Below are 26,717 nucleotides of genomic sequence, written 5' to 3'. Positions count from 1 at the left end.
TGGGCTGAAATCTGCCTCCCGGTACCTTCTATATGTTGACTCTAGCTCCACCTTTTAAAGCGTATTGAAAATACCTTATTTTTCTTCCATGTGGCAACATTCATGTATTTCAAAACAATTACAAAAATTCCTGAATTATTTATCTTTCATGTTAAAAATGCCCAGGATAAATTACTGGATGGACAGATACATTGAATGGAGAAGAAGGAAAGAATGGCAGGGGTTGGGGACAGAGTGAACAACCTGAGCATATATTCAAAGCAAAGATTTAAATGTAATACCAATAAAAAGAGGAAGCCAATTATGGGGCATAAAGGTAAAACAGACACAGTCAGGGAGTTAGAGAGCGTGTGCACACATTTTTTTAAATATCGAATAAGATGTTTTTACCTCGTGAGACTGCTTTAGATAATCACTGACTTGTACAGCATGCCGTTCAATTTCTTTAGTTTTCATTTTCTGATATATAGGGGGTTCTAGACCTTGTTAAAAGGAAGAAAAAAAATAGAGAATACATCAAAATGTGTTACATTCAAATTACATCCCTAAATAGAAAGATCTGAACATAGTACGTTCATCTAAATTTGAACATGTTTTTTTTTTCTCTATTTAGCAAGTGTTACCAAGATTCTTTTGTCCCTTTTTTCTCAAATGGTTGAAAGCTATATATTCTACAGTATTTCTATTTGTCAGTAGTTTCTTTTACATTTATAATAATGTATGCTCTCTATCAAAGTCAAGAATTAAATGATCCTAGGGGCGCCTGGGTGGCTCAGTCGGTTAAGCGTCCGACTTCAGCCAGGTCACGATCTCGCGGTCCGTGGGTTCGAGCCCCGCGTCAGGCTCTGGGCTGATGGCTCGGAGCCTGGAGCCTGTTTCGGATTCTGTGTCTCCCTCTCTCTCTGCCCCTCCCCCGTTCATGCTCTGTCTCTCTCTGTCCCAAAAATAAATAAACGTAAAAAAAAAAAAAAAAAAAAAAGAATATGGATACATATCATTCAGATTCCTGATTTTTCTTTTGCTTAATGGACCTTAAAAATGCATTAATGTCAGGGCGCCTGGGTGGCTCAGTCGGTTAAACGTCCGACTTCGGCTCAGGTCACGATCTCAAGGTCCGTGAGTTCGAGCCCCGCGTCAGGCTCTGGGCTGATGGCTCAGAGCCTGGAGCCTGTTTCTGATTCTGTCTCCCTCTCTCTCTGCCCCTCCCCCGTTCATGCTCTGTCTCTCTCTGTCCCAAAAATAAATAAACGTTAAAAAAAATTAAAAAAAAAAAAAAGAATTAAATGATCCATGACTTGTCCTCCTACAAAATAAAACCTTTAGCAATTTTTTTTAAAACTCACCTTCTCCTGTACCCTATTGTCCATGCTTTATTTAAAACACATGGAATTTTCATTCCAAATTGTTAGGAATCCTTCCTTAACAACTGCATCAAGCATCATAGTAGGCTACTTAAAAAAATAAAATGAAACAAAAACAAAAGATAGCAAAGAATGCCAGCAGATAGGTTTAATTATCATCTCTCTCTGAAAAACACATTACAAGGATCATTACTGTCATTATGTTTTACACTGATACCTGCAGAGTCACTGGCTTATAGTAGGTATCCAATAATAATTTAATTATTGGATTGGATTAATTCTGAGAATAATGCTTGGGAGTCCCTCGCTAAATGTAGGAGAAAACAGTTGCAATTTTCTCCCCTAATGATTTTATGCTGAAAATACACACACACACACACACACACAAAGTGCAAAAAACCCATTGGAAAAAAATCATAAAATGTCATACGTGATATTTTTGTAATATCATAAAATTATGATCAATATGGTTTCAATGTATTAGAATACATTAAAATTAAAATACCTATAGGAAAAGTTAAAAATAGACTTTTCATTTTCATAGCTAAATTCCTCAGAACTTTTCTTTTTGTATTTAATGAGAGCTTGTATTTAAAGAGAGCTGACAGGGTATCACCCAACCCTCAAATTTTTTTTTAATTCTTTTTCAATTAATGCTTAACACGGACACATTTCAAAAAAAAAAAAAAAAAGAAAAGATTCTTAATTCAGATTAACCAAATCTCAGTAAACATCAGATTAACTAGACAAACGGACTCAGCCTATTTCCCTACATCTTGTCTTCCTTTCTGATCATTGGACTCGAGATGCTTTTCCAGAACCCTCCTGCTACCTGCATCTTTCTCTAGTTGAAATTCAATGGAAATAACTTAAATAACTTGGGGAGGGGAGTGAGTGGAATGGGTGGGGGCAGGGGGTGATCCCAAGGTACAGACTTCCGGCTGTAATAAAAGTAAGCCCTGGGGAGGTAGTGTGTAGTGTGATGACTGTAGTTAACAACACTGTATTGTGTATTTGAAAGTTGCTGAGAGAAGAGATCTTAAAAAGTTCTCATTACAAGGAAAACAAGTGTAACTATGTAAAGTAATGTTAATTCAATTTGTTGTAGTAAACATTTCACAATATATATGTATGCCAAATCATTACATTGTACACATAAAACGAATACAATGTTACATAGGTCAATTACATCTCAATGAAAAAAGAACTTGAATAATTTAAGAAAGATATATAATAATTTAAATATCGGTTAGACTATTCATAAAAAGTATAATATATAATAAATATAAAATATTTTATTTTGCATACTACATATATAATATCAAGTAAGATATATATATAATATCAAATATATATATATATTTTGAGTCATATCTGTAGATGAAGGGAGTTCTGAATAATTTCTAATATCTCTTTCAGCTGGAGTCCACTTGGTTCTCAGTGAGTTAGTAGACAATTGAGTATTTTAAAATATAAACCAAGGTTTCTCACCCACTAGTATTTGGGGTTGGATGATTCCTTGTCAGGAGCAGAGAGACTGTCCCATGCGTTGTAGGAGTTTTAGCAGCATCCCTGGCCTCTACCCACCAGATGTCAAGAGTACCTGCACCTTCCTTACTGGTGACAACCAAAAATATCCTTAGACATTGTCAAATGTCCCAGGGAAGAGAGGTAGGAGGTATAGAAAATAGCCCCATGGTTGAAAACAACTAACCAGAGGACAAAGCAAGGTTTTTAAAGAAGCATAATAACAAAGATCTCAAGACAGTATCTATTTGTACCTTAAGTTTAGTCTTTCAAGTAATTTTAAATCTGTATGAGTCCTGGGTCACACAGTTCCTTCTGTTTAAAAATTAGTAAAAGGGAGTGTGAGGAAGACGGTAGCAGAGTAGGAGGACCCTCGGCTCGCCTCTTCCCACGGACACAACTAGATAACGGCCAAATCACCCTAAATGCCCCAGAAATTGACCTGAAGACCATCAGAACAAACTCCATAACTAAAGGTACAGAAGACGCCGCGTCAAAGAAGATATTTGCACACCCATGTTCATAACAGCATTATTCACAGTAGCTAAGAGGTGGGAACAACCCACGTGTCCATTGATGGATGAATGGATAAACAAAACATGGGTAACAACTGCATTTCATCCTGCCATGGTAGCCATGGAGGTGCCCCACAGAGATCTTGGGAGCCCTGTGTTGAACATGACAGAGCTACAACATGGTGGAACCCGGGTCCCTGCATCCCTACACGGAAGGCTGCCTGTCAAACATTAGCACCGGGCTTTGCTTAAAAAAGAATAAACCTCAAATGTGTGAAAGAATTAATAAGGGTCTCTTATTGTGTAATGCAGGAAGTTCCAAGTTCTGATCATTGCTACCAATTCTGTTCATAATCTGCCTTCATTTTACCTGTCTAGCCTTATTTCACATTCTCTGCCTGCCTCATAGCTTTTATTTGTAGCCTGTTGATACATCTTTTCTCCTCTACAAACTCCATTAAGAGATACTTGCCCATGGATTAAATGCTGTATGACAGCAGTAATAATAAGTCATCCCACTGAGTTCTGTGCAAGGGTGCATATCAACCTCTCATGAACCTGAAGAATTTATAACATTAGACAACCCCCCACTCCATACAGCAGACTGAAGTACAGTCTCTGAGCCAGGTTTAACAGCTCTGAGTATGAGACTATCTACTCCTTAATTTTTCTTTTCTGGATCGCAACAACTATTCCATTAAATGAATGGAAATTTTGTCCTTTTCATAAAAGTTAAAAATCGAAAAGAGCTATTCTCCTAAATGGGTGTTGCCACCCTCTCATTCTCTCATCTCCACTTAGAAGAACATTAGGGACCACCACTGGTCTGCAGGTAGTGTGAGGAGACTCCTACTAGAGTCAAGACTGTTACATACTTATCTGACTATATTTGGACACCGTAAGCCAGTTCTTGCTGCACTCCTCTTCTTCTGAGATGTTACTTTCTCCTGGCTCGGAATTCAACTGGTCGTTTGGGGAGCAGGTATCGACCATTATGACCTGGAGGGAAAGACACTTGTTGGAACATAGTGACATTAATCTGAAAACATTTTGAGTCATTAATGTGACTCAGAGAGGTACTATGGCGAGCAGCAGTGGTTGTTAACATTGGCTTCACATTTTAGAATCACCTGGAAATCTTTGAAAACTCCTATCAGCCATGCTGGCAGGACATAAGCACCCATGTAATTACTATTTGTGGCCATGACAGAGAACTGGGGCGGGGGGGAGGGCAGCAGTTGTCAAACTTGAGTGTAAATCAGAATCACTCAAGCCTATGCTAAACCACAGATCACTGGGTCCTACCTCCAAGATCTGTGATTCAGTAGGTCTAGAGGGAGAAAGAATTTGAATGTCTGATAAGTTTCCAGGTAACGCTAATACTGCTGATAGGAGACCACAATTTGAGAACCACTGGCACAGAGCAAAAAAATAATAAATAAAATAAAATAATAAAATAAAACAAAATAAAATAAAATAAGGCTTGGATCTAAAAAGAGCTTGTGTTGGAACACTAGATTTGTCACTTAGCTGTTTTGTGAACCTGAAGGGTGCCTGGCTGGCTCAGTCAGTAGAGAGTCCATTACATGAACTTGGACAAATGTCTGTGAGTCCCATTCCCTTTGTCATTAAAATAACAGGTAGCCAAGAGGCGCCTGGGTGGCTCAGTCGGTTAAGCATCTGACTTCGGCTCAGGTCATGATCTCATGGTTCATGGTTTCGAGCCCCACATCAGGCTCTGTGCTGACAGCTCAGAGCCTGGAGCCTGCTTCAGTTTCTATGTCTCCCTCTCTCTCTGCCCCTCCCCTGCTCATGCTCTGTCTCATTCTCTCTCTCCCTCTCCCTCTCTCTCTCTCTCTCTCTGTCAAAAATAAATAAAACATTTAAAATAAATTTTAAAAAAATAACAGGTAGCCAACAATAGTGGCTGCCTTACGTACTAACCAGAGACAGAGAAGAAATGAGGTATATTGACAAATACAAAGAAATAAACAAATGCAAGTTATTAGTACCTGAGCCCAGTTGCAATTTCTAGTTAAATTCTGGTCATTTTAATCATTGCAAAAAATAAATTTACCAAATCCATATTTCATAAGATTCCAGCAACTCATAGCATTTTCCCTGAAAGAAGAGTCATCTTTACCAAGCTAAATCTCTCCCTGCAAAAGGTAATTTTACATAATTGTCTTTATACTTATCTCTTTGCTTTAGCTTCTCATTCTAAAAAGAGCCTACGTGCTTTTAAAAATGCATCCAGATTATTATACAGAAAAATGAGGCAGAACATTAAGATCAGGAAAGGTGAAGTCCTATGGAATGCTAACTCAGAAGTAAGACTTCCTAATAATAAAAAGATTCACTAATAAAATGTGAAAATATGAACATAACATATTGGAATTTGTGGGATATAGTTAAAACAATGGTTAAAGGGGATTTTATACCACTAAGTACCTGTAGTAAGACAGTCTCGAGGGAGGGCAAGATGGCGGCGTAGGAGGACGCTGGGCTCACCGCGCGTCCTGCTGATCACTTAGATTCCACCTACACCTGCCTAAATAACCCAGAAAACCGCCAGAGGATTAGCAGAATGGAGTCGCCGGAGCCAAGCGCAGACGAGAGGCCCACGGAAGAGGGTAGGAAGGGCGGCGAGGCGGTGCGCGCTCCACGGACTGGCGGGAGGGAGCCGGGGCGGAGGGGCGGCTCGCCGGCCAAGCAGAGCCCCCGAGTCTGGCTGGCAAAAGCGGAGGGGCCGGGTGGACTGTGTTCCCACAACAAGCGCGACTCAGCGTCTGGGAGGTCATAACTTAACAGCTCTGCTCGCAAAGCGGGAAGGCTGGAGGACAAAGGGAGGGAGAGCTGCTGAGCCCCCTGACGACAGAGCTCAGTTTGGTGGGGAACAAAGGCGCTCGCCAGCGCCATCTCCCCCGCCCATCCCCCAGCCGAAATCCCAAAGGGAACCGGTTCCTGCCAGGGAACTTGCTCGCTCCGCGCAAACACCCAACTCTGCGCTTCGGCGGAGCCAAACCTCCGGCAGCGGATCTGACTCCCTCCCGCTGCCACAGGGCCCCTCCTGAAGTGGATCACCTAAGGAGAAGCGAGCTAAGCCTGCCCCTCCTGCCCCCGAGCACCTTGCCTACCCACCCCAGCTAATACGCCAGATCCCCAGCATCACAAGCCTGGCAGGGTGCAAGTAGCCCAGACGGGCCACACCACCCCACAGTGAATCCCGCCCTTAGGAGAGGGGAAGAGAAGGCACACACCAGTCTGACTGTGGCCCCAGCGGTGGGCTGGGGGCAGACATCAGGTCTGACTGCGGCCCCGCCCACCAACTCCAGCTATACACCACAGCACAGGGGAAGTGCCCTGCAGGTCCTCACCATGCCAGGGACTGTACAAAATGACCAAGCGGAAGAACTCCCCTCAGAAGAATCTCCAGGAAATAACAACAGCTAATGAGCTGATCAAAAAGGATTTAAATAATATAACAGAAAGTGAATTTAGAAAAATAGTCATAAAATCAATCGCTGGGCTTGAAAACAGTATACAGGACAGCAGAGAATCTCTTGCAACAGAGATCAAGGGACTAAGCAACAGTCACGAGGAGCTGAAAAACGCTTTAAACGAAATGCATAACAAAATGGAAACCACCACAGCTCGGCTTGAAGAGGCAGAGGAGAGAATAAGTGAACTAGAAGATAAAGTTATGGAAAAAGAGGAAGCTGAGAAAAAGAGAGATAAAAAAATCCAGGAGTATGAGGGGAAAATTAGAGAATTAAGTGATGCACTAAAAAGAAATAATATACGCATAATTGGTATCCCAGAGGAGGAACACAGAGGGAAAGGTGCTGAAGGGGTACTTGAAGAAATAATAGCTGAGAACTTCCCTGAACTGGGGAAGGAAAAAGGCATTGAAATCCAAGAGGCACAGAGAACTCCCTTCAGACGTAACTTGAATCGATCTTCTGCACGACATATCATAGTGAAACTGGCAAAATACAAGGATAAAGAGAAAATTCTGAAAGCAGCAAGGGGTAAACGTGCCCTCACATATAAAGGGAGACCTATAAGACTCGTGACTGATCTCTCTTTTGAAACTTGGCAGGCCAGAAAGAATTGGCACGAGATTTTCAGGGTGCTAGACAGAAAAAATATGCAGCCGAGAATCTTTTATCCAGCAAGTCTGTCATTTAGAATAGAAGGAGAGATAAAGGTCTTCCCAAACAAACAAAAACTGAAGGAATTTGTCACCACTAAACCAGCCCTACAAGAGATCCTAAGGGGGACCCTGTGAGACAAAGTACCAGAGGCATCACTACAAGCATAAAACATACAGACATCACAATGACTCTAAACCCGTATCTTTCTATAATAACACTGAATGTAAATGGATTAAATGCGCCAACCAAAAGGCATAGGGTATCAGAATGGATAAAAAAACAAGACCCATCTATTTGCTGTCTACAAGAGACTCATTTTAGACCTGAAGACACCTTTAGATTGAGAGTGAGGGGATGGAGAATTATTTATCATGCTACTGGAAGCCAAAAGAAAGCTGGAGTAGCCATACTTATATCAGACAAACTAGACTTTAAATTAAAGGCTGTAACAAGAGATGAAGAAGGACATTATATAATAGTTACAGGGTCTATCCATCAGGAAGAGCTAACAATTATAAATGTCTATGCATCGAACACCGGAGCCCCCAAATATATAAAACAATTACTCATAAACATAAGCAACCTTATTGATAAGAATGTGGTAATTGCAGGGGACTTTAACACCCCACTTACAGAAATGGATACATCATCTAGACACACGGTCAATAAAGAAACAAGGGCCCTGAATGACACATTGGATCAGATGGACTTGACAGATATATTTAGAACTCTGCATCCCAAAGCAACAGAATATACTTTCTTCTCGAGTGCACATGGAACATTCTCCAAGATAGATCATATACTGGGTCACAAAACAGCCCTTCATAAGTTTACAAGAATTGAAATTATACCATGCATACTTTCAGACCACAATGCTATGAAGCTTGAAATCAACCACAGAAAAAAGTCTGGAAAGCATCCAAAAGCATGGAGGTTAAAGAACACCCTACTAACGAATGAGTGGGTCAATCAGGCAATTAGAGAAGAAATTAAAAAATATATGGAAACAAACGAAATGAAAATACAACAATCCAAACGCTTTGGGACGCAGCAAAGGCAGTCCTGAGAGGAAAATACATTGCAATCCAGGCCTATCTCAAGAAACAAGAAAAATCCCAAATACAAAATCTAACAGCACACCTAAAGGAACTAGAAGCAGAACAGCAAAGGCAGCCTAAACCCAGCAGAAGAAGAGAAATAATAAAGATCAGAGCAGAAATAAACAATATAGAATCTAAAAAAACTGTAGAGCAGATCAACGAAACCAAGAGTTGGTTTTTTGAAAAAATAAACAAAATTGACAAACCTCTAGCCAGGCTTCTCAAAAAGAAAAGGGAGATGACCCAAATAGATAAAATCATGAATGAAAATTGAATTATTACAACCAATTTCTCAGAGATACAAACAATTATCAGGGAATACTATGAAAAATTATATGCCAACAAATTGGACAACCTGGAAGAAATGGACAAATTCCTGAACACCCACACGCTTCCAAAACTCAATCAGGAGGAAATAGAAAGCTTGAACAGACCCATAACCAGCGAAGAAATTGAATCAGTTATCAAAAATCTCCCAACAAATAAGAGTCCAGGACCAGATGGCTCCCCAGGGGAGTTCTACCAGACGTTTAAAGCAGAGATAATACCTATCCTTCTCAAGCTATTCCAAGAAATAGAAATGGAAGGAAAACTTCCAGACTCATTCTATGAAGCCAGTATTACTTTGATTCCTAAACCAGACAGAGACCCAGTAAAAAAAGAGAACTACAGGCCAATATCCCTGATGAATATGGATGCAAAAATTCTCAATAAGATACTAGCAAATCGAATTCAATGGCATATAAAAAGAATTATTCACCATGATCAAGTGGGATTCATTCCTGGGATACAGGGCTGGTTCAACATTCGCAAATCAATCAACGTGATACATCACATTAACAAAAAAAAAGAGAAGAACCATATGATCCTGTCAATCGATGCAGAAAAGGCCTTTGACAAAATCCAGCACCCTTTCTTAATAAAAACCCTTGAGAAGGTCGGGATAGAAGGAACATACTTAAAGATCATAAAAGCCATTTATGAAAAGCCCACAGCTAACATCATCCTCAACGGGGAAAAACTGAGAGCTTTTTCCCTGAGATCAGGAACACGACAGGGATGCCCACTCTCACCGCTGTTGTTTAACATAGTGCTGGAAGTTCTAGCATCAGCAATCAGACAACAAAAGGAAATCAAAGGCATCAAAATTGGCAAAGATGAAGTCAAGCTTTCGCTTTTTGCAGATGACATGATATTATACATGGAAAATCCGATAGACTCCAGCAAAAGTCTGCTAGAACTGATACAGGAATTCAGCAAAGTTGCAGGATACAAAATCAATGTACAGAAATCAGTTGCATTCTTATACACTAACAATGAAGCAACAGAAAGACAAATAAAGAAACTGATCCCATTCACAATTGCACCAAGAAGCATAAAATACCTAGGAATAAATCTAACCAAAGATGTAAAGGATCTGTATGCTGAAAACTATAGAAAGCTTATGAAGGAAATTGAAGAAGATTTAAAGAAATGGAAAGACATTCCCTGCTCATGGATTGGAAAAATGAATATTGTCAAAATGTCAATACTACCCAAAGCTATCTACACGTTCAATGCAATCCCAATCAAAATTGCACCAGCATTCTTCTCGAAACTAGAACAAGCCATCCTAAAATTCATATGGAATCACAAAAGGCCCCGAATAGCCAAAGGAATTTTCAAGAAGAAGACCAAAGCAGGAGGCATCACAATCCCAGACTTTAGCCTCTACTACAAAGCTGTCATCATCAAGACAGCATGGTATTGGCACAAAAACAGACACATAGACCAATGGAATAGAATAGAAACCCCAGAACTAGACCCACAAACGTATGGCCAACTCATCTTTGACAAAGCAGGAAAGAACATCCAATGGAAAAAAGACAGCCTCTTTAACAAATGGTGCTGGGAGAACTGGACAGCAACATGCAGAAGGTTGAAACTAGACCACTTTCTCACACCATTCACAAAAATAAACTCAAAATGGATAAAGGACCTGAATGTGAGACAGGAAACCATCAAAACCTTAGAGGAGAAAGCAGGAAAAGACCTCTCTGACCTCAGCCGTAGCAATCTCTTACTCGACACATCCCCAAAGGCAAGGGAATTAAAAGCAAAAGTGAATTACTGGGACCTTATGAAGATAAAAAGCTTCTGCACAGCAAAGGAAACAACCAACAAAACTAAAAGGCAACCAACGGAATGGGAAAAGATATTCGCAAATGACATATCGGACAAAGGGCTAGTATCCAAAATCTATAAAGAGCTCCACCAAACTCCACACCCGAAAAACAAATAACCCTGTGAAGAAATGGGCAGAACACATGAATAGACACTTCTCTAAAGAAGACATCCGGATGGCCAACAGGCACATGAAAAGATGTTCAGCGTCGCTCCTTATCAGGGAAACACAAATCAAAACCACACTCAGGTATCACCTCACGCCAGTCAGAGTGGCCAAAATGAACAAATCAGGAGACTATAGATGCTGAGAGGATGTGGAGAAACGGGAACCCTCTTGCACTGTTGGTGGGAATGCAAACTGGTGCAGCCGCTCTGGAAAGCAGTGTGGAGGTTCCTCAGAAAATTAAAAATAGACCTACCCTATGACCCAGCAATAGCACTGCTAGGAATTTATCCAAGGGATACAGGAGTACTGATGCATAGGGCCACTTGTACCCCAATGTTCATAGCAGCACTCTCAACAATAGCCAAATTATGGAAAGAGCCTAAATGTCCATCAACTGATGAATGGATAAAGAAATTGTGGTTTATATACACAATGGAGTACTACGTGGCAATGAGAAAAAATGAAATATGGCCTTTTGTAGCAACGTGGATGGAACTGGAGAGTGTGATGCTAAGTGAAATAAGCCATACAGAGAAAGACAGATACCATATGGTTTCACTCTTATGTGGATCCTGAGAAACTCAACAGAAACCCATGGAGGAGGGGGAAGGAAAAAAAAAAAAAAAGAGGTTAGAGTGGGAGAGAGCCAAAGCATAAGAGACTGTTAAAAACTGAGAACTGAGGGTTGATGGGGGGTGGGAGGGAGGGGAGGGTGGGTGATGGGTATTGAGGAGGGCACCTTTTGGGATGAGCACTGGGTGTTGTATGGAAACCAATTTGTCAATAAATTTCATATATTAAAAAAAAAAAAAAGAAACCAAAATATAATATGTGAAATAAAATGTATGCTATATTTAAAAAAAAAAAAAAGACAGTCTCAAATCAATGACCAAAGCTTGTTTCTTAACAAACTAGGGGGGAGAAAAAAGCAAATTACACCCAAAGTAAACAGAACAAAAAAAAATAATAAAGAGCAGAAATCAATGGAATACTAGTCAGAGAAAATCAATGAAAACAAGAACTGGTTCTTTGAAAAGATCAATAAAGCAGATAAACCAGTAGCCAGACTGATCGAAATGAAAAGAGAAAAACACAAATTTCAAATATGACAAATGAGAGAAGCGATGTCACTACGGACCTCCTAGACAATAAAGGGATAATAAAAGAATATTATAATACTATAATGCCAATAAATTCAACAACTTAGATGAAATGGACAAATTCCTTGAAAGAGACAAACAAATAAAGCAAACTCCAGATGAATCAGATAGCCTGAATAGCCCTCTATTACAGAAATTGAATTTGTAGCTAAAATCTTTCCCACAAAGATGGTTTCATTGGTTAATTCTACCAAATAATAAAAGTTGAAATAGTATCAATTCTATACAAACTCACCTAGAAAACTGAAGAGAGAATACTTCCCAACTCAGTCAGTAAGTCCAGCATCACCCTGATACCAAAACCAAAGACATTACAAGAAAAGAGACCTAGAGACAAATATTCTTCAAGAATACAGATGCAAGAAAATCTTATTAAGATTTTAGCAAAATATAGCATACAAAAAAGATAATACATCATGATCAAGCAGGGTTCATCGCAGCCAGGTTGATTTAATATTCTAAATAGTAATTCTATGTTATAAAATTAATCAATATAATTAATTATATTAACATAATAAGAAGGAAAAACCATCTGTTTATATAAATAGGTGCAGAAAAAGCACTTGACAAATGCTGAGATCCACTAACATAAAAATTCTCAGAAAACAAGGTGCAGAAGGGAATTCTTTAACTTGATAAAGGGCACCTACATAAAAAGCTATAGCTAACACTGTATGTACCAATAAAAGCCAAATGTTTTTCCCCCTAAGAGCAGAGACAAGGAATGGACTCTGCTTTTACCACTTTTATTCAGTCTATAACTAGAGATTCTAGCCAGTGTAATAAGGCACGAAAAATAAATAAAACACATCCTGATTTGAAAGAAAAGTAAAACAATCTTCATTTGTACATAACATGATCATTTATATAGAAAAGTCTGCAGAAGCAACAAATCTACTCAAATTAATAAGCTTAGCAATATTGTAAGATAAAATAAATATTTTAAAAGTATATTTGTATATACCACCACCAAATAATCAGAAATTATTTTTTTATAATTTCATTCATAATAAAATAAAAAATATTAAGTACTTATGGATACATTTTTAAAAATATGTGCAAGAACTGTACACCCAAAACTATAAAATGCTGCCAAGAGAGATTAAGGAATATCTAAATAAACAGACATATCATGCTCATAGATCACAAAAGTCATTACTGTTAAGATGCCAATTCTCCCCAAGATGATTCACAGAATTCTACTCTCCCCAACAAGTTTCTCTGTAAAAATTGTCAAGCTGATTCTAAGTATATGTGGAAATACAAAGAAACTAGAATAGCCAACAAACAAACAAAACCTTTGAAAAGGAAGAAAAACTTCAGCAGACCTATACTATGTGATTTCAATATTTAATATAAAATTATAGTATTCAATATACTGTAATATTATCATAAAGATAGACATATAGGTAAATGGAACAGAATATATCCAGAAATAGATCTACACATATAATGAACACACATGGCCAATTAATTTTTGACAAAGGTGTCAAGGCAACCCAATAGGAAAAATATAATCTTTTTACCCGAAAATACTAGAAAAAATTGATATTCGTATTCACGGAAGGAAGGGAAGAAAGAAGAGACAAAGAAAGAAAGGGGGGGGAGAAAAAGGAAAAAAAGGGAGGAACCTCAATCCTTACCTATCACCATATACAAAAATTAACTCAAAGTGGGCTAGAACTTAATATAAGAGCAAAAACTATGAAACTTCTAGAAGAAAACATGAGAGAAAATCTTAGTGATCTTGGGTTTTGCAAATTTTCTTAAACATGATGCAAAAAGTATAGACTGAAAAAAACAAGAGACTTCATTAAAATAAAAAATGTATGGGGGCGCCTGGGTGGCGCAGTCGGTTAAGCGTCCGACTTCAGCCAGGTCACGATCTCGCGGTCCGTGAGTTCGAGCCCCGCGTCAGGCTCTGGGCTGATGGCTCAGAGCCTGGAGCCTGTTTCCGATTCTGTGTCTCCCTCTCTCTCTGCCCCTCCCTCATTCATGCTCTGTCTCTCTCTGTCCCAAAAATAAATAAAACGTTGAAAAAAAAAAATAAAAAAATAAAAAAATAAAAAATGTATGCACTTCAAGGTACATTTATGAAAAAGCAAAAGGCAAGCCACCAAGAGAAAATATTTATAAAACATATATCCAACAATGGGCTTATATCTAGAAAAAAACTCTGACAACTTAATAATAAGACAACCCAATTTTTTTTCAGGGAACTCTACGCCCAAGGTGGGGCTTGAACTCATGACCCCCCAAGATCAAGAGTTGCATGCTCTACTGACTGAGCCAGCCAGGTGCCCCTCCACAATCCAATTTTTTAAGTAGCATATTTAAACAGACAGGTGACCAAAAAAAGATATATGGATGTCAAATAAGCATGTGGAAAGATACTTTGCAGCACTAGTCGCCACAGAAATGCAAATGAAATCACTGTGAGATACCATTACACAGCCACCACGACGGCTAAAATTAAAAAGACGGGGCATACTAAGGATTGGTGAGAATGTGCCCCACCGAAACACTCATAAACTGCTCCTCAGAAACTGGTGGGAATGTAAAATGGCACAGCCACTTGGAAAAGCAGTTTGGAAGTTTCTTCTAAAATTAAACAAATACTCACCATATGACTCTGACATTCCACTCCTAAATATTTACCAAAGAGAAACTGAGACATATGTCCACACAAAGACTTGTGCACAAATGTTCATAACAGCTTTGTTTGGAATAGCCAAAAACTGAAAATAACACAAGTGTCCTTCAGCATGTGAGCTGATAAATGAGCTGTGGCATTTCCACTCTGATGACTCTTAAATCTTCACTCCTTCCAGTACAGTGCTATTTTCTAGCGTGCCTGGCACTTTACAATAAAGAGAAACCAAAAAAAGATAGGCTACTACCTCTACTGCCAATAACATGAAAGACACTTACTGGCACCTGTAGCCCTTGTGTTTTCTTCTTTTTCTTTGACAACCTCCTATCCTTGATTAGCATTTTTGTCCTGATCCATGCTGACTGCCCGATCTCTGAGGATCTTGAAAGATCTGTAAAGGAAAGCATTTGCATGAAAAAGTTTAAGAAGATTGTACAGGGAGCCATTTGGTTTTACAGACAGCTGAGAATGGGGAGAATGAGAATGTAGTTAAAGATCATTGACCTTTAAAACATAATAGCCATGCATAGAATTTAATAGTTTATTTTTTAACAAAAATAAAATCACTTCTTACTTTTAATCCTACAGATCTTCAGTTTCTCCTCCTTGTGGAATCTCAAACTATGACTCCGAGTGAAGGGCCTATCTCTGCGGAAAGGATTGATCCAAAAGGATGTGTTTGGCGGCAGCCATGGTCCCACTTCTGAGCAATCGCTACTCTGGGCCAAGCTTGATGAGTTATCAGACAGGGATCTGACCCGGATCTGCTTCTGGCATTGGTCATTCTCCTCACCGCTACAAGTGGAGGCCAAGCAGGTTTGCCATTTTTTCTTGATGCTAAACACACCAGTTTCATCACCTTCTGAAAATGCCCAGTTCACATATCCACCTCCAACTTGCCTGCTTTCGGCTTGAGAAGGGAGGGAGGTCACTTGCGTGGGTGCTGGTGTGCAAATCAAAGTGGGTGGAACTTGCTCCCCCTTGTCTTCTCTGGCTGGTGTGTGAGCAATTGACTCGTACTGTTCCTTGGGTTCAGCCACTGAGCCCTGAGCTGAGATACCTGGGGTCTGCCAAGTCAGATGAACAGGGACCTCATTCTGGGCGACCTGTTCAGTTGCCATCACATCTATACCTGCTTCCATAGATGGTCTGAACAGGGGCAAGTCAATTTCCTCAGAAAAAGGAACTTGCTTTAGGTAAGAGGGGACCAGAAGAAACTGGCCATGCTTTGGGTGTGTTTGTGTGTAAAGGGACACTCCAGAAGCAACTACACTAGTTTCTGTGTCTTGCTTTTCCTGCTCATCTCTTACACTTGAAGCCTTTCTCTGAATGTCTGTAATCTCAAGAAGGGGTCCCCTCTGTACTCTTAGGGTATGCTGACCTCTGGCCAGGCTCCGCAGCAAAGAAGGAGGCATGCTATAATACTGATATTTCTTCTCCCCAGAGATCTCCATGCTGCCTAGAACCCCTGCACAGATGACATTGCTCCAGCTGTGGGGAAGTTTTCTGCAAGTAGAATGCTTTCTGTTGGCCAGGAGAGCCTCATCCTCTTGTAAGGTGTCAACAGCAGAAAGGACTTTTAGGGTATCCACCGTTAGGGCAGAGAGGTCCTGCAGGTGCCCCACTTGGCTGTCCAAGGACAGTAAGGAGTCCTTTATAAAAGACACTTTTTCGTTCATTTCTTTCAGCTGGAAGTACATCTCTGTAACCCTGATGGTAAAGGGAGGGAGAAAACCAATAAACGCATTAAGCTAAGAAGAACTTTCCTTGTTCTTCTCCCATCCTACGGCCAGCCTTAGGAGGCTCCTCAGCCTAAGCTGCTTCCCCAAGTTAGGTGAGTCTTCTGCCTTCTCATCACAGGTGATCTCCCCGCCTCCTATAATTCCCACTATCTCCCCAATGAGGAAACACTACAAATCTGTATTTCTAGTCCTTATTTCTAACATTTCAGAACCACATTTCCAGCTAGTTATCCCTCCAATTGTTCTATCCATCAGCCCTATTGTATTCATTAATATATTCATTAATTTGCATGACAAACATCTGAATATCTCCTACTGACAAGCCCTATATTACTTTGGATACAGAAAAAAGATCTTGAGGAAGAAGCCAGAATGAGAGGAACAGAATAATCAAGTATGTAATTAGGAAAAAAAAATTATAGATCTTAAACAACAACAACAATAAAAATCCAAGTCTACAGTTCAAATAGGCTTCCCAAGCTGCAAGCAAAACCCATTCTAAGAGACCTACATTCAGAGAAAGCCTCAGCCAAATTTTTAAAATTATTTTGAAAACTTTAACCCAACATTATGATGTTTAGCCGTGGATTCATGTAAAAGCAGCACAAGACATTTTCAGCTGGAAGAGTCAAAAGGCAAATCGAATCTAATTAAATGTATTAATTGACTTAGAGACAGAGAGAACGAATGAAGGAAATGTTGGTTAGTATTATCTGTATATTTATAAATACCTCCAAATGGGGATGGGTTTTACTCTGTGCCCCCAGAAAGAGATATGTTGATGTCCTAATGTCCCAGTAACTTGTAGATTGGGACTTTATTTGGAAACATGGTCTTTACAGAGATAATCAAGTTGAATTGAGGTCATTACGGTAGGCCCTAAGCCACTATGGCTGGTGTCTGTATAAAAGGGAAATCTGGACACAGTGAGAAGATGATGTGAACATACACAGGGAGAAAGCCACCCTAGGACTTCAGTGATGCATCTACAAGCCCAGGAATACCAAGGATTGACAGTAAACACCAGAAGCTAGAAGAGGCAAGGAAGGATTCTCCACTAGAGGCATCAGAGCAAGCATGGCCCTACCCCTACCAACTTCTTGATTTTGGACTTGTAACCTCCAGAATGGTGAGACAACAAATTTCTGCTGTTATAAGACACCCAATTTTTGGTACTTCATTATGGCAGCTTAGGAAACTACTTACATCTTTCTAAGCTTAACAATACAATAAATTACAAAATGTATCAGACTTGGTTACAAAAAATAAACTCCTACACATAAAAATATAACACTTTAAAATAAATGGTAAGTTGGAGATTATTCTAACAAATATGATGAGGTGTTTGTATCCTTCGATAAATCAAAACTTTTATGAATTGTTATGGAGAAAAAATTAAGAAGAATCCAAAGGATGTGAACAGACAATTCACAAAAGACAAAATATAAAAGATAAGGAAATATGGTAAAATATTCACACTCATTAGGTATGCAGAGAAATGGAAATGAAAACAATGATGAGCTCATCTACATTGTAACAACATTTTTTTAGCCTCGCAAATGATTAAAATAACTCTATGGGGACAAGGATGCCACACTGGGCCAATTAGGCAATGTACATAAAGAGGCTATAATTTCACTGTGCTAAAGGTGATAGAGATATTCTTTACATTACGATAGAATATCATGCAGCTGTTAAAATCATGTTTACATTGTTAATAGTAATTTCCTTTGGCTATTTCTGATGGTAGGCATGGGGATGGGATGGTGTTATGTTCTGTTGTACACTTTTAAATTTGATATAAACACTTTGTAAGTCAAGCGAAAGTAAATGTAAAATTATGTTTATACATAACGTTTTTACTTATTGAAGAAACGTTTTGGATGTGTAAGGGGGGAAGGGAGTAAAATACAAACTTGTATGATTTTATTTATTTATTTATTTACTTACTTATTTATTTACTTATTTATTTTAAGTTTCTTTGTTTTTGAGAGACAGAGTGCAAGTGGGGGAGGGGCAGAGAGAGAGGAAGACCCAGAATCCAAAGCAGGCTCCAGGCTCTGAGCTGTCAGCACAGAGCCCAATGTGAGGCTCCCTCGAATTGCAAGATCATGACCTGAGCCGAAGTTGGTCACTTAACTGACTGAGCCACCCAGGTGCCCCCAAACTTGTATAATTTTAACTAAAAAAAAAAAAAAAAAAAAAAAAAGTATATATACACATACATACACACATACATATATGACAAAATGGAAAAAAGAACAACATTTTCAGAGTAGGCTCTGGCTTATGACATATTTTCTTTCTTTTCTTTCCCTGTTTTATTCTTTTATTTGGATAAGCGAATATTCTGAGCAAATTCTCTATAATGAAAATCTTTGATAAACGGAAATAAAATAGTGGTGCCTGAGTGGCTCAGTTGGCTAAGTGTCTGACCCCTGATATTGGCTTAGGTCATGATCTCATGGTCATGAGATCAAGTCCCATGTCAGCCTCCATACTGGGCATGGAGCCTGCTTAAGATTCTCTCTCTCCCTCTGCCCTTCCCTGACTCATAATCCATCTCTCTCTCTCTCTCAATCTCAATCAATCAATAAAGTTAAAGAAAAAAAAACCAGCAAGGGAGGGAATCTTATCCAATTTCATGGCTGACATGACCATATGCATGAATTAAAAATGATCCCCAGGAGGGACACCTGGGTGGCTCAGCCAGTTAAGCATCTGACTCTTGATCTCAGCTCAGGTCATGATCTCATGATTCATGAGATCAATCCCTGCACCTGCTATCAGCACAGAGCCTGCCTGGGATTCTCTGTCTCTCTCTCTCTCTCTCTCTCTCTCTCTCTCTCTCCCTGCATCTTTCTGTCTCTCCTTCTCAAAATAAATAAATAAACTTAAAAAGAATGATCCCCAGTCTTATGTGGGGACTGGAAGAAGCAGTGATTATACTATGGAGAAATTTAGCATTCGGGTGCAACAAGCACTTCCCAAAATAGTGTGAGACTTTCCCTCTCTAGAATATACCTCAAGCCACATGGATCGAGACATCCTCCACTTCTTTCTGGGAGCTTGGCAGATAGGAATTAAACAATGAAGAGGGTGGTATTTTCTGTGTCTATTATATGTGGGTGGACCCCTCTCTTTCTTACTTCTATAGAATTCAACTTCTGTAACTCAATAGAGGCTTAATAAATGCTTCCTGACCCTCTGGAGCCTGCAAAGCTAGAATTGGCAGGGATGATGACGGAAAGAGCACAAAATATATGTATATCCCTTTCCAAATATGCTTAATTAGAGCCTCTCCATCTAGTGCACTGTTTCATCTAATTCAAAAACAGTACAGTCTGAACAGCAGTAATGGAGGCTCATTAAGTTCCATTAGCAGCAGTCCCATCGAATGGATACAATAGAAGCCAGCAACTATTCACAGCAACAGGTAACATGCTACAATAGAGACCTGTTAGACAAATAACCTGGTCACCCTCACGTCGGGTCCTCTTGCTTTTATGGGCACTGTTTATTTCAAAGCATTATGTCCTGTGAAACATATTTTGATTATATTCCTCAGCCACCAACTGCATTAATTTAATCTAAACTTTCAGTCGTTCTTATATGTAACATAAATTCTTATAAGTTTCGTTTCCCCTGTGCAAGGTTTTTTTTTTAATATAAAATTTATTGCCAAATTTTTTCCCATACAACACCCAGTGCTCATCGCAACAGGTGCCCTCCTCAGTGCCCATCACCCACCCTCCCCTGCCTCCCACCCCCCATCAACCCTCAGTTTATTCTCAGTTTTTAAAAGTCTCTTATGGTTTGGCTCTCTCCCTCTCTAACTTTTTGTTTTTATCCTTCCCCAAGGGAAGGCCGGTATGGTTATTGTTTAACTGTGGGTCTTTGAACAAGATGTTTTAATAAAATAAGGTTATAAGAAGTATAATTATAACCATCATGATAATCGTAATATTCACCGGGTGCTCACTATGTGCCGGGCACTTTACAAAGACTCTACATAATTATTTTATTTAATCTGCATAACAACCCTATAATGTAGGCATTACTTTCATCCTTTTCATAAAAGAGGTTGAGCCGGTCAAATGGTTGGGGATAGAGGGAGGCTTCAAACCCAGACGGTCTGACTCCACATCCAGTGGCATTAACCCCTGCACTCTGGCACCTCTGGGCAACTCATCGGGGATCTAGACAAAGTTCTCACGGGGCCTTTGAGGCCTAGGAAGGGTTAAACAAATTACACCAAAGTTTCCCATGCTGGGAGGTATTCACAAATGTTCCTCAGTAAGGTTTCACAGCAAAATAATGACAGGACCTGCTTAAGTGATAACTCTACTGAGTCACAATGTGACTTGTTTTAAAATGCAGCCCTTCCAGGTAAGATGGTGGAGTCGTAGGAAGGACCCTCTGCTTGCCTTGTCCCTCAAATACAGCTAGCTAAATATCAAATCATTCTGAACACCCAGGAAATCTATCTGAGGAGCAAAAGAGGCCACATCATGGAAGGCAGGAGGTACAGAGACACGATTTGGGGGAGAAAAGAATTGCCAGCGCTGCAGAGGGAAGGGAGTTGCGGTCAGGGACAGGAGATAGAAAGAGAGAGAAAGAGACTAGAACACAGGGCATTGCACCAGAAAAACACGTCCCCATAACCACTGACGGGGAAAGCAAGAGAGGCTGATTATCACAAGTTTTTACAAGGCAGCGGAGCTCAGTCTGAAGTTTGAGAAGTCTGTGGCATGGCCAGGGTGGAGCCTGGCAGGCACAGAGGTGCTCCGGTGGAGGAGGGCAGAGGCCCGAAACAGACAGTGGTTTCTGAGTATCCCCTGGGTCACCCTGGGAGACAAAGTCCCCCTTCGTCGAGTGCATTTGGGAGAGACAGCACTGCCTCTCTGGGAACGAAAGAGCCAGGAGGCGCCACTGAGCCGCCCTGCTCATCGGCATATGAACAGAGATGCCTGCCTGACCCAGATGCCGCCTTTTTGCTGCACTTTACCACAGACCCCAAGCCCCTGCATGTTCAAGGAACTGCCCTTCTGGGACAAACCGGCACCTGCCAGGGCGCAGCAAGGCCGCCCCCACCTCCCTCCCCCCGCCCGCCATTATCAAGGTGGGTCCCTGCCGTGCCGGGTCCCTAACAGTTGGATTTCTGAAACCCAAGCAGCAAGCCTGAATTAAACACAGGAGCACTGTGCTGCCACATGGGCAGGTGGGCTCGGACACAGACAGGGTGAAGGCAGGGATCTGACAGAAGCCTGGGATAAAAGAGGGGAGATGGTTAAGTCTTCTGGGAGGGATTCCTGAACAGCAGCAGGCACGAACTCCCCTCTGGGGTGAAAGCAGGCTGATGCCACTGTTCACTCCTCCCATCAGCGTGGACAGACTTCGGAGACGCAAAACCCACGGTGGAGGCTTGAGCCTTGCTTACGTGAAGTCCCGCCCCCTGCACTCTGCAGGTGCTTCCGAGCTAGGGCAAGTGTGCCCGAGAGGCAGAGCGGCAGCGGGCCCCTCCCCCAGAAGACCAGCACAAACCTCCCACATGCACCAAGTCTACTTGCCAGAAAGTGCTGCAAAGTTTCAGCAACAGGGGAAATAGGACCTAGCTTCTTTTAACAAGGAGACCAAAACACACCTAGTTAAAACCTGGAGCACAATGGACAAGGTGGTAATACTTCCTACGGCAGACAAGAAGAAACTCTGCAGAAGACTGACCTGAGGGAAAGAGCAGCCAAAACACAACAGCAGAGTGCACACAACATACGCCAAAAACACTTCCCAACGCCCCAGGCCCTGGGCAGTACATGACCTCTCCTTAATATAGCCATTATTTTCAGGAGCAGGAAACATAACAGGCTTTCCTAACACACAGAAGACAGAGGCCTAGACAAAAATGCCAAGATGGAGGAATTCATCCCAAAAGAAAGAACAAGAAGAGGTTATGGCCAGGGATCTAATCAAAACAGATATAAGGAATATGCTTGAGCCAGAATTTAAAACAACAATCATAAGGATACTAGCCAGCCTTGAGAAAAGCATGGAGAACACCAGGGAGTCCCTTACCACAGAGATAAAAGACCTAAACACTAGTCAGACTGACTGGATGTACTGACCATAAGAATGGAAGAAGCAGAGGAACGAATACATGATAGAGAAGATACAATTATGGAAAATAATGCAGCTGAAAAGAAGAGGGAAAAAACAATACTGAATCACAAATGTAGATTTAGGGAACTCAGTGACTCCATTAAACATAATCGCATTTGTATCATAGCAGTGCCAGAAAAAGAGAGGGAAAAAGGGCCAGAAGGTTCATTTGAGCAAATTATAGCTGAAAACTTCCCTAATCGGGGAAGGAAACAGACATCCAAATCTAGGAGGCAAAAAGAACTCCCATCAAAATCAACAAAAGCAGGCCAACACCAAGATATTTCATAGGAAAATTTGTAAAATACAGAGATAAGGAAAGAATCCTGAAAGCAGCAAAGGAAAAGAAGTCCCCAACCTACAAGGGAAGACAAACCAGGCTTGTAGCAGATCTCACCACAGAAACTTGGTAGGCTAGAACGCAGTGGCAAGATACATTCAATGTGCTGAATGGAAAAATATACAGCCAAGAATACTTTATCCAGCAAGGCTGTCATTCAGAATAGAAGGAGACATAAAAAGAGTTTCTCAGAAAAACAAAAAGTTTGTGACTACTAAACCAGCCCTGCAAGAAATAAAAGCAGGGGGTGGGGAGGGGATGCCAGGATGACTGTTGGTTAAACCTCCAACTCTTGATCTCAGCTCAGGTCATGATCTCACGATTCGTGAGATCGAGCCCCATGTCGGGCTCTACACTGACTGCATGGAGCCTGCTTGGGATTCTCTCTGTGCCTCTTTCCCTGCCCCTACCCTGCTCATGCCTTCTCTCTCTCTCTCTCTCAAAATAAAAAATAAACTTCAAAGAAATATTAAAGAGGACTCTGAGTGGGAAAGAAAGACAAAAAAAAAAAAAAAACAAAGACTAGAAAGGAACAGAGAACATCTCCAGAAACACCGACTTTACAGGTAATACAACGGCACCAAATTCATATCTATTAATAATCACTCTGAATGTAAATGTGCTAAGCGCTCCAATCAAAAGAGACAGAGTATCAGAATGATTAAAAAAAAGTGCCTACAAAAGACTCATTTTAGACCTAAAGGCACCTGTAGATTAAAAGTGAGGGGATGGAGAACCAATTTATCATGCTAATCGACGTGAAAAGAAAACTAGAGTAGTGATACTTCTATCCGATGAACTAGATTTTAAACCAAAGACTGGACAAAAGATATGGAAGGACACTATATCATAATAAAGGGGTCTATCCAACAAGAAGATCTAACCATTGTAAATATTTATGCCCCAACTTGGAAGAACCCAAATACATAAATCAATTAGTAACAAACATAAAGAAACTCATTGATAATAATACAAGAAAATTTGTAAAATACAGAGATAAGGAAAGAATCCTGAGAGCAGCAAGGGAAAAGAAGTCCCTAACCTACAAGGGAAGACAAGTCAGGCTTGCAGCAGATCTCACCACAGAAACTTGGTAGGAAAATTTGGGACTTAAGGGAAAATTAGGGACTTTAACACCCCACTTACAGCAATGGACAGATCATCTAGCAGAAAATCAACTAGGAAACAATGGCTTTGAATGACACACTGAACCAGATGGACTTAACAGATATATTCAGAACATTTCCTCCTAAAGCAACAGAATATACATTCGTTCCAAGTGTCCATGGAACATTCTCCAGAATATATCACATACTGACTCACAAATAAGGCTTCAACAAGTACAAAAAGACTGAAATCATGCCTTGCATATTTTCAGACCACAATGCTATGAAACTTAACATGAACCACAAGAAAAAATTTGGAAAGACCAAAAATACATGGAAGCTAAAGAATCCTACTAAAGAATGAATGGGTTAACCAGGAAAGTAAAGAAGAAATAAAAAAAAATACATAGAAGCAAACAAAAATGAAAACACAACAGTCCAAATCCTTTAGGATGCAGCAAAAATGATCATAAGAGGGAATTATATAGCAATACAGGTCCTCCTCAAGAATAAAGAAAAGTCTTAAATTTTAATACTCAACATAACCTTACACATAAAGGAGCCAGAAAAGGAATAGCAAATAAAGTCTAAAGCCACCAGAAGAAGGAAAATATAAATATTTGAGCAGAAATAAATTATATAGAAACATACAAACAAACAAAATAACCAGTAGAACAGACGGATAAAACTAGGAGCTGGTGGTTCTTTGAAGGAATTAATAAAATTGATAAACCCCTAGCAAGATTTATCACAAGAAAAGAGAAAGGACCCAAATAAACAAAATCACGAATGAAAGAGGAGAGATCACAACCAATACCACAGAAATACAAAGAGTTATAGGAGAATACTATGAACCAACAAATCGGGCAATCTAAATTCCTAGAAATATATAAACTATCAAAACTGAAACAGGAAAAAATAGAACATTTGAACAGACCCAAAACCAGCAAAGAAATTGAATCAACAATCAAAAATCTCCCAACAAACAAATGTCCAAGGCCACATGGCTTCCTGGAGGAATTCTACCAAACATTTGAAGAAGAGTTAATACCTATTCTTCTCGAATTGTTCCAAAAAATAGAAATAGAAGTAAAACTTCCAAAATCATTCTATGAGGCCAGCATTACGTTGATTCCAAAACCAGACAAAGTTCCCACTAAAAAAGGAGAATTACAGAACAAAGAGGTGAAGATTCTCAAGAAGATACTAGCAAATTGCATCCAGCAGTACATTAAAAGAATTATTCACCACAATTAAGTGGCATTTATTCCTGGACCACAAGGGTGGTTCAACATTCATAAGTCAGTCAACAGGATACACCACATTAATATTCTGTAAATAGATGCAGAAAAAGCATTTGACAAAATACAGCATCCATTCTTGATAAAAACCCTCAGCAAAGTAGGGATAGAGGCAACATACCTCAGCATCATAAAGGGCATATACAAACACCCACAGCTAATAATATCCTCAGTGGGGAAAAACCAAGATCTTTTCCTCTATGGTCAGGAACAAGACAGGGATGTCCACTGTCACCATTGTTATTTAACACAGTAGTGGAAGTCCTCACTTCAGCAATCAGACAACAAAAAGAAATAAAAGGCACCTAAATTGGCAAGGAAGAAGTCAAACTCTCACTCTTCACAGATGACATGATACTCTATGTAGACACCTGAAAGACTCCACCAAAAAAAACCTGCTAGAACTGATACATGAATTCAGCAGACACACAGGATATGAAATCAACATACAGAAGTCTGTTGCATTTCTATACACCAATAATGAAGCAACAGAAAGAAAAATCAAGGAATGGATCCCATTTACAATTACACCAAAAATCATAAGATATCTAGGAATAAACCTAACCACAGAGGTAAAAGATCTGTACTCTGAAAACCATACAATACTTATGAAAGAAGCTGAAGAACACACAAACAACTGGAAAAATGTTCCATGCTCATAGATTGGAAGAACAAACATAGCTAAAATGTCTATACTACCCAAAGCAATCTACACATTTAATACAATTCCTATCAAACATCACTGGCATTTCTCACAGAGCTAAAGCATACAATCCTAAAATTTGTATGGAACCACAAAAGACCCTGAATAGTCAAAGCAATCCTGAAAAAGAAAGCCAAGCTGGAGGCATCATCATTCCAGATTTCAAGCTACATTACAAAGCTGTAGTGATCAAGACAGGATGGCCCTGGCACGACAACAGACACATAGATCGATGGAACAGAATAGAAAACCCAGAATGGACTCACAGCTATAAAGTCATCTAATCTTTGACAAAGCAGGAAAGACTATCCAATGGAAAAAAAGAGAGTCTCTTCCACGAATGGCACCGGGAAGACTGGGGCAACAAGCAGAAGAATGAAATTGGACCACTTTCTTACACCACACACAAAAATGAATTCAAAATGGATGAAAGATGTAAATGTGAGACAGGAAACCATCAGAATCCTAGAGGAGAAAACAGACAGCAACCTCTTTGACATCAACTGTATCAACTTCTTATTAGACACATCTCCTGAGGTAATGGAAGCAAAAGCAAAAACAAAC

At 39.9% G+C, this 26,717-nt stretch overlaps 1 protein-coding gene across 7 annotated transcripts in view; it reads right to left on the bottom strand.

The window, feature by feature from the left end:
• The window catches only part of TRPM6 (transient receptor potential cation channel subfamily M member 6), a 206,159-nt gene that overhangs the window by 27,002 nt on the left and 152,440 nt on the right, over window positions 1-26,717 (bottom strand). For all 7 annotated transcript variants that reach the window (XR_007146402.1, XM_047830724.1, XM_047830720.1 and 4 more), the window contains 4 exons: window positions 15,380-16,515; window positions 15,084-15,196; window positions 4,279-4,402; window positions 391-482 (listed from right to left, as the gene is read on the bottom strand). Coding sequence is in view for 6 of the 7 variants with exons in the window: in XM_047830724.1 (XP_047686680.1) it covers window positions 391-482; window positions 4,279-4,402; window positions 15,084-15,196; window positions 15,380-16,515 (1,465 nt within the window). In the remaining variant the exon portion in view is untranslated. The remainder of the gene's footprint in view (window positions 1-390; window positions 483-4,278; window positions 4,403-15,083; window positions 15,197-15,379; window positions 16,516-26,717) is intronic.

This window comes from Prionailurus viverrinus, chromosome D4 (assembly GCF_022837055.1).
Source record: "Prionailurus viverrinus isolate Anna chromosome D4, UM_Priviv_1.0, whole genome shotgun sequence".
Lineage (NCBI taxonomy): Eukaryota > Metazoa > Chordata > Mammalia > Carnivora > Felidae > Prionailurus > Prionailurus viverrinus.
This window is presented reverse-complemented; position numbering and strand designations above follow the sequence as displayed.